The following is an 8646-nucleotide window of genomic DNA, read 5'->3' on the forward strand; positions in this document are numbered from 1 at the left end:
GGGTATTAGCAACTAGACGTAAATGATACCATAGCAAGTCTTAGAGGGGTGGAGTTCTTTATGCAGATTTGATTTGGGGTTGTTTACCCTAGAACTGTAAATATTAATTCATCTTTCTTTACCAAAAAAAGAAGAACAAATACTCTAATTTTTTCAATCCCAGAATTCGAAAAAAGCAATAAGTGGTTGATATTCACTTTGATAATTGAATCCCACACACCAAAGTACTCTTTTCGGAACACATTCAGGGTAAGTTTTTTTTCCCCTAGCATTTTCGATCCCAGAAAAGGGAAGGCTTGACTTCTTAATGCCAACCATTTTTCGATGCTCTATTCCTAAAAAGTCGCACGATTAGCTATTTTGGTATGGGGACGTGAGTTATTATCGTAAAAAGACACCCCCACGACCATTGATTTCCACAAAAAAATTTGGGGCAAGTCCATTGATTTCCCCTTGTCTCTCTTTTCTCCCTCAAGGGTCTCTTCTCCCCCGCCCCCCTCTCTGCCTGCTTGCTTGCCGTGGGGGAAGATCTCAAATGGCAATGACGAACTGCGTAGTAGTAATTGTCGCCTCCATATCTTGTCTCGTGATCTCCTTACCTGGCGCAACAACAGCAATAGCTAATCCGCTTCCACATGTTCCTCATTCTCATCCTCCTCTAGCAGCCGCCGCCGCCGCCATGCCGCTCATCAATCCAGGCATCCAGAAAATATGTGCTGCAACCAGTAATCCAAAGGTGTGTGTCCGTTCCCTCGGTGGTCCATATGTCGAGAAAGGACTAACTAGGGTGGACCCTACTTGGGCCCTGGTGCAACAAGCACATGCGGGAATTAATGCCACGGAAAGGGCCATCGTTAAAGCCAAGAAAGCCTTGAATGATCCTTCCGTTAATGAAGAGTGCGTCCAAGTTTGCCTTGATTGTTATGATTCCGTCATGGATTCTTGGAGGGATGCCCTCACTTCTCTTCAACTTGGGAATGGTTTCGATGTGGCCAATCAACTTAGTGCTGTTTCTGCCATGACTAGTAGTTGTGAGGACGCCTTCTCTGGTGACGATCCCACTGTCGTCGTCATCTCTCCCCTCACTAAAGTTGATCGCTTAATCCTCAAGATGGCTAGCAATGCCCTCGCTATTCAAGAGATGATCTTCCCCCGATCCAATTGATCCACCTTCTTTAATTTCTCATCCACCCCATGGCAACGATCAGTCCATATGCGTATTCATTTACTTGACTTGGGTATGTGTTTTAAGGAGGAGTCCGTCCTTATTATGATTTTCTTCGTGATTGTCATTGGCTTTCTGATGACCCTTCTCGATCAATAATATTCAACATTACAAGGATAATAAAATGCGGTTCGGATGGCTAGCATGCACTATGATCTTCTATTTTAAAATCCCGTATACATACTTGTTCTTTGGGGGATGGCTATTTCCACTCCTGAATTGGCTTTTCCAAAGGTAAAATAAGAGCAATGGAAGAGATGCTTGTCTCTCCTTACGTCGTAACCACATTGATAAACTGTGCCAGGCATTGTAGTTGAACCCATGACATGCACTCCTTACCAACTTGCCCTGGATAATCTCCCTCAATATGTTGATAGACGACATTATAACCTTCAACCTGGATAGAGTTACTTATAAAATGGTATCCACAGGTAAATTCCCTCCCAAAACAAAAATGACTAGATATACAATGTTCTGGTGGTTGGGGGCGCCCATTTCAACTCACAATTGGCTTTTGCATAAGTAAAATTATAGCCTTGGAACCAATCAGTGGCGGCTCTAGGAATTTGAAGTAGGGTGTCCAGGATTTACCTTAACTCTACTAGCTGATCTATTAACCAATGATATATGTACAAAATCTCATATAGTTGTATAAATAGTGGTAAAAAAACATAATCTCTATTCTAAAAAAATTAACTACCAAGCGAAATAAGAACTTAAAAATATATACTCCCTCCGTCCCTTTTTTTGTGTCCAGTATTCCATTTTGGATTATCCCTTAATAAGTGTCTATTTTGTAAAGTTAGAAGGGTAAAAGTTAGTGTATTGTCTATTTTGTCCCTAAAAGTAAATTTTATTTTGAAAAGTTAGTGAGTAAAAGTGTAATGATAATGGGTAAGTAGGAAAAGTGGAGGAAAAAGTTGATGTGAAAGGTATAATGATATCTTTTTAATAAGTTGGAGTTACGAAGCAGGACACTTAAAAAGGGACGGAGGAAGTACTATTTTTTTTAACAAATATTTTTTTTGAAAGTTATTGTGTTGCGTAGTAGACATGTTTCAAGGATGTAGAGGGTAAAATTTTACATTTGTCCTAGATGAGTTCTCATATTTTGTGCCAACGTTTAACCTGTGTATTAATCTACTAAAAATCTTTTGAACGAAATTGTAGTGAGTATGTTAGGGCTAATCTTCTCAAAAATATGCCATTCTTTAGGAGGACATAATGAGATTTTCTATCGCAATCTAAAATTAGTAGAATATTATTCAAGTTAACGGGATTTGCAATGTAGTTGAGTTTCTTTAAAGCTTTGTCCGTGATTGTATAAGCTAACTAGACAAAAAAAAAAAAGGGGGTAGTTACTGTAATGAATGTGAAATTAACACATTTAGACCATCGATAATAAAAATAGAGAGAGAAGGCAAAGCATAATACTTACCCCTACATATTCTTCATTCTCTTTCTTTTTTCAATGTTTTGATCATGATTAGGAGCTTTATTTGAGGTATATAATGTGTTAGGTGTTCAAATTATGTGGATTGATGTGTTATAATTGTGTTAGGTTGGGTGTTCAATTTTTTGGGTTAGGTGTTTAAGAATGTTAGAATTAGGTGTTCAATGATATTTGAGTTGGGTGTTCAAAAAAACGCTTACACATAATTTTCACATGTATTCTAAGCAAAAAAAAATTGTTTGGGTGTTCAGTTGACCATGCAACGGCCTACATAGAGCCGCCTCTGAAACTGATCTGTCTCCCCTTACACCGTGACCAGTGATAAGTTGATGCTTGTCAAAATGATGGTTAGAGGCACTGTGTACCCGGCGTTCTAGTTGAATTCACACAATCCTTCCAACTTGCCCTGGAGAATCTCCTCAATTTGTCGATTGATGGCATTACCTTTAACCTGGATGGAGTTTATTATAAAATGGTAAATCCACAGGTAAATTCCTAATAAAAGGGTACACGCACATCTAAATAAAAAAGCGCCAAATCATGCCAACGTTGAGAGCAACAAAAAAGTAAAACATGACAATGAACATATTTAGGCCCCATTTGCTTCGATGTAAAATGTTCTACGGAGTACTTATTTTCCAGGGTTTGGTTGCCCAAAAAAGTGGCAAACACGTTTTCTATGTACGATATATTCCCCATTGCACCGGCAAATTTGTTTTCCCCTCGAAAACCACATAATCATTTTTGGGTGACAGTCTTCAGTTGACCGTTGATTCCTTAGTCTCGCTGCCCCATCCAACCGAGTCCTGGACCCAGTATCTGCCTAGTTGCAAAAGATACTCTTAAAGCAACAGTGTTCTTGAACCGCATCCCTTGGGACGGCGTGAAGTTCACACAACAAATTTCCTACACTCTCTCCCCCTGTGTGAACAAATAAATTTATCTACACACACACATACATATACATATACATACACATAAATACATATGTATGTATAGGGTAATGATTTTTGTATTCTCTTTTTTGACAAGTGCACTTTTATTTTGTCTATTAGTGAAAAAAATAAACACAAAAGCTTCACTAAAAGACAAAAAAATAGAGTGCACTTATCAATAAAGGGAATGGGAAAATCATTTCCCAAAAAGGCTTCACTAAAAGACAAAAAATAGAATGCCTTGTAAATAAATAAAAAGAGTGGAAATCCTTGTATACATATACACACTTGTACTTATGCATATTATTCTACAAGGATATTTGTTTGTTGGTGTTCAGTGATGTTCCACTTCCCATCAAAAGGTCAATTTTTTTTCTTTGAAAATTATTCTTCAAGAGAACCAAACACCGGAAAATAAAAAATATATTACTTCGTAAAATGTTTTACACTGAAACAAATGGAGCCTTAGTATAAGAGAATTTTAACAAAGATGAAAGCCATGACTTCTCTACCTTAACTCCAATGGCAATTGCTGTTTTCAGTTTAACCAGTTCACCTAATCTCGTTGAGCCCCCTTTCTTATCCGTCACAACAATCAGAGGTACTTTCCTAGAAGAGGCCATGCTGGGCAGATGCCTTGTCAGCCATTGTGGAATGCAATCAGAAGCTACTAGTATGGCCTACAACATTCACAAGATAACATCAGACACGTCAATTCTCAGTTTTCTAAAACACCTGACAACATAAGGCTCTCATTTAAAATGATCCGCACACAATTTGCGTTGCATCCTAACTTTGTTGCGATAGTAAATAGTCGAAAAGTTAAACAATAACATGTGTCGGCATTTATATTGAAGATCATGTTTTTAGGCAGACTCGATGTAGTCAAGGGGACATCAGAGCAAACAACAAAGGTTTTGTTTTGCGAGGGATCTATTCCGAGTCAAACTGGTGTACCCCCAAGAAATGTGGTCTACAATGATGTTTTATTGCCTATCTTTTGTGATTTGGCTCTTTATACAGTTGACCTTTCAACATCTGCTCACATGCATGTATCTTTTAGTGACAACGTTTTTTTGAACAGCACTTTTAGTGACAACTATATTCTGCTATCGTTGTTTATAGAGCCCCACCTACACTTTATTGCATTTCGCACACTACAATCATGTCTATGTTATTTGCATGATCAAAATGTTTACAACACATAGTACACGTGGATGTTACTGATTATATCTACTGGACATTATCGCCATGCTATATAATGTTTGCCTGTACAACAATAAAAGACAACATCTAGAGCTTTGGGACAGGAACAAACAAACAAACAACAACAATAACAAAACTCATCTTGTCCGCAGTCATTGGGGGTATGGGTGGGAGAGGATTGGAGACATACCTAACCTTTGTCAATATATGCGCAATACATGGACAAAGTAACTGCTCTCAGAATACCACTGAAACAATGGCTCCCTATACCTCCAAGAATCAAGGAGCTAAAACGACGTGTTTATCTAACGGGTTTGTCTACACAACACTCATAGTGGAAAATTGTTGCACAGTTCTACAAACTATTGTAAGAAAAATTGAAAGCATACAAAGTCGCATGGAACACTCTGAGGAGGAAAGTTACTAATTCATATAGCGTAGCAATACAAATATCAATTGCTAATCCATAGCAGGTCACTAGGAATACGTATATGGCAAATATTAAGAGAAAACAACTTGAATGAAACATCGAAGCTGACCTCTAAGTGAAATCATCCAATACTATTTTGCAAGCAATAACTATCAGGAACTTCATTATTTGCATCATTTTTTTGAAAGAATATGTCATGCTTTTATGATTAGTGTTGGTAATCATACACGCATTGCATGCACACTGGCTGCTAGTCATTTAATAAGAAAGGAAAAATACAGAAAGGAGGAAAGCTCTCATTAATTGAAGTTCACAGACACGATAAGATATATGCAGAGCATGGCAAACTTTGTTTGAACTTTGAACAAGACAAGTGATTACGTATTACTATGTCCTTCAAGCATTTAACACCAAACATCACACATATAAGACACCACAACACAGGCACAACTTATAATGAACTGTGTCTAACTTCTCTTACATCAATCATGAGAAAACCACATAAGAAAAGTTTTTCCACTTCTGAGTTATGATTGACCAAGAGATTAAACTAATATTTCACCTTCTAGTTCCATTTCTAAGTTGTACATAAGACTCTTTTTGCTAGTGTTTGTGAGAAAGCTAAAATTATCCAGCCACAAAATCAGAAATGTTCATTCAGCGAACAAGATACAGCATATAGATGACCCAAACATTGGGTGCCTGCATATGCATTTCCAAAGCAACAACTTGGTGGTGAGTTAAAGAGGATCAGAAATGAACTAGTTCAATTGAAAACAAATGAGTGACAGAAAGCCAAGAAAAATATTCCAATGTTTCCCAATAGTCAAGGGAAAGTAACCTGAATTTCAACTGGGGAAGCTTTACAGCAAAATCTGTGGGTTGTCGTGAGAGGGTGTCCAGGAGAGCTTCCCTTTACATCAATTGGGGGCATGCGTTCAAGAACCCGCGTGACCTCATTCACCCCGATAGAAAATTGTTGCTAATTAGAACAATACCACATATTAGTACATACACGGACAGATAACTGCCAGTTGAAAATGAAGACAAGTCAACCGACAATTTGGAAACTAATAAATCCGAGACCAAAAAAAGACCAGAAATAATAATAATGTAATAAGGAGGAAGAAATGGAAACCTTGAGCCATATTTTGTGAGGTAAAGCTGGGTCCATGAGTCTCGTCAATTCAATCTCCCTGTTCGTCCGGAAAATAGGATGTATATCACCACAAGCTTTTTGCCAACTACATAGAGAGTGTGCACGCGCACACCAACACTACTTTTTTTTTTTTGGTGATAAGCAAGCAGGTGTACTGAATGGGCACGAAGGGGGTGCAACCCGTGTGCACACGGATGCACACTAATCAACTATCTAACACAGGTAATCTAAAACAACATCGCAAACCAAAAGACGGTCAGGACAGATACCTCTTTATACATTTGAGGAGATGAACAAGATTTTGACCTTCACAGCATCTACTCCAACGTCCTCGCAAAAGACATACCATCATAATCATAAGATTATCAACCACAACCAACAACAAAAAAAAACCCTTCTATGTGCATCAGAGGATTCATAAACCCATACGTTTAATTCATTTTGATTCCCAAGAAAAACAAGCAGTTTAGGGATATGGAGGTTCAGACGTAAGTAAACAGATCAAAGAATAATACTCCCTCCGTTCCAAAATGAGTGACCTTTTTGAAAAAGCGTGTCATTTTCAATTGCTTATATCTTTCAATATGAATGTCAAAAAATATGCAATATGGATATTGTTTGATAGATTATAATTAGTTCTATTAAACAAAGTTTTCAAAATCACATAAAACTTCATAAATTGAAAGATATAAGCATTTGAAAATGACACGGAGTCCCAAAAAGGTCGTCATTTTGGAACGGAGGGAGTAGCAAAAAAGAAGAAGGTTACATATGTTCTTGAGGTGTAGCAGCAGCAGCAGCATGATCAAAATTGCTAGACTTGGAGGCATCATTACGTTTACTTGCGTCCGTTCTGTACTTTCTACAGCTTAACATTTGTTTGATTTGAATGCATGGCAATTGTTTGATTTGAATGCTGTGGGAAAACAAAACAAAACAAAACAAACAACCAATCAAAAGGACACAAAGATCGTTACCACTCTTGTATCAAACATAGACAAATTACTACTCTGAGAATGTTTTCCGCTCCAATTCCATGGGGATTTTTATTCTTAATTATGCTCCTTGCGTCCTTTTAACAACCAGAAATAAGGCGGCTCCATAGATGCTCCATTATCTTTACTTCCAAAATAAAAGATAAAAAAAAGCACAAATCCAATTTTTTCTTTTTAGAAAGGAATATAAATACTGGCCCAAACTAAAAGAACAGCCAACTCTTTGAGCCGCTACCAGCAGGTTACAGAATCTATTTTAAATATTTCCTTTTTCTTCTGCAATTTCTAACTTCATCAATGATTTTTACAAAAAAAATTGCAATTAGCCTTTTCTCCATTTTTCTTCTCCACCCCAAGGCCCACTTTCTCTCCTTTTCTTTACTACTAAACCCAAATAGGTTGTGGAGGGGCCATGGAGCCCCAAGCTCCAAAACCTTTTAGTTTCTAATTTTCTATAGAGCTATTGGACAATCTTTCTTCTTCCGGCAAGATCATATTTTCTGGTCTTTAACCAGAACATCAAATTCGTTATTTCTATTCAGAATCTTCACTTTATCCCCAAATTCCAAACAGCCCTAATATACTCCATGCGATTAGTTCCCAAATTGTGGACGCATGAATCTAACAAGTTTTGAGTTGGTGATCCTTTGATATACAATTTTACATATTGCACAAGTGATAAAGGAAATTAGCGACTCAATCTGATTAGTTCGACACTAATTGCATATGTAAAACATAAAAAGGTCGTACGCCAAACGGCCCAAACTAAGCCCAGGACGCTGAGAACTCCCCATCATAGTGACTACGAAACGTCATCCTATAACCCCTCCAAACGCATGGACTTCCATAGAACGGAAAGCAAAGCATCCTGATCCAGAAACCCAAGTTGGCATCTTATTAGTACAAACAGAGATCATCTGTATGTTACTTCCATGAATAAAATCAAAGGAGATGGCCCTAAAACACTACTGCATCTGTATTGAATTGATTCACTCCTGGTGTGGAGACCGGCGTCCCCTTACTGCAGCAGTTGCGCTTATTTACCCGACCCCGAACACACCACATTTAAGCATCTAAACCCGCTAAAAAACAGCGAAGAGAGAGAGAGAGAGAGAGAGAGAGGGTACCTGTGTTTCAGACGGCTACCTATTTTCGATTTAAGAATTTGGACTGGTTCCACTCTATGTACGCATAGAATCTCTTGCGACAATTGCATAGAAAACCCAACGCTAACACATTGTTT

General features: G+C 37.9%; 2 protein-coding genes across 2 annotated transcripts; one reads left to right on the plus strand and one right to left on the minus strand.

The window, feature by feature from the left end:
- The first annotated feature begins 271 nt into the window (after window positions 1-271).
- On the plus strand, window positions 272-1374 carry LOC131305399 (uncharacterized). The gene has a single exon (XM_058332403.1). It carries the CDS (start codon window positions 536-538, stop codon window positions 1163-1165), a length of 630 nt encoding a protein of 209 aa, XP_058188386.1. The 5' UTR covers window positions 272-535; the 3' UTR covers window positions 1166-1374.
- Window positions 1375-2821: 1447 nt separating this feature from the next.
- Window positions 2822-8367, minus strand: LOC131305260 (uncharacterized). Its single transcript, XM_058332393.1, has 7 exons — window positions 8154-8367; window positions 7178-7324; window positions 6678-6725; window positions 6388-6445; window positions 6091-6231; window positions 4126-4293; window positions 2822-3129 (listed from the first exon to the last, which is right to left on the minus strand). The coding sequence occupies exons 1-7, from the start codon at window positions 8198-8200 to the stop codon at window positions 3052-3054; spliced, it is 687 nt and encodes a 228-aa protein (XP_058188376.1). The 5' UTR covers window positions 8201-8367; the 3' UTR covers window positions 2822-3051.
- Between the last annotated feature and the right edge of the window lie 279 nt (window positions 8368-8646).

Source organism: Rhododendron vialii, chromosome 1a, assembly GCF_030253575.1.
Source record: "Rhododendron vialii isolate Sample 1 chromosome 1a, ASM3025357v1".
Taxonomy (NCBI): Eukaryota; Viridiplantae; Streptophyta; class Magnoliopsida; order Ericales; family Ericaceae; genus Rhododendron; species Rhododendron vialii.

Excerpts from the sequence above, each read along its gene's own strand:
- LOC131305399 (XM_058332403.1), top strand. The coding sequence starts at position 536 with ATGGCAATGACGAACTGCGTAGTAGTAATTGTCGCCTCCATATCTTGT.
- LOC131305260 (XM_058332393.1), bottom strand. The coding sequence starts at position 8,200 with ATGATGGGGAGTTCTCAGCGTCCTGGGCTTAGTTTGGGCCGTTTGGC. Across the intron at positions 6,726-7,177 it reads GCTACACCTCAAGAACATAT|ATGCTGTGAAGGTCAAAATC; the intron begins GTAACCTTCTTC and ends ACGTTGGAGTAG. Across the intron at positions 6,232-6,387 it reads CTCACAAAATATGGCTCAAG|CAACAATTTTCTATCGGGGT; the intron begins GTTTCCATTTCT and ends TGTTCTAATTAG.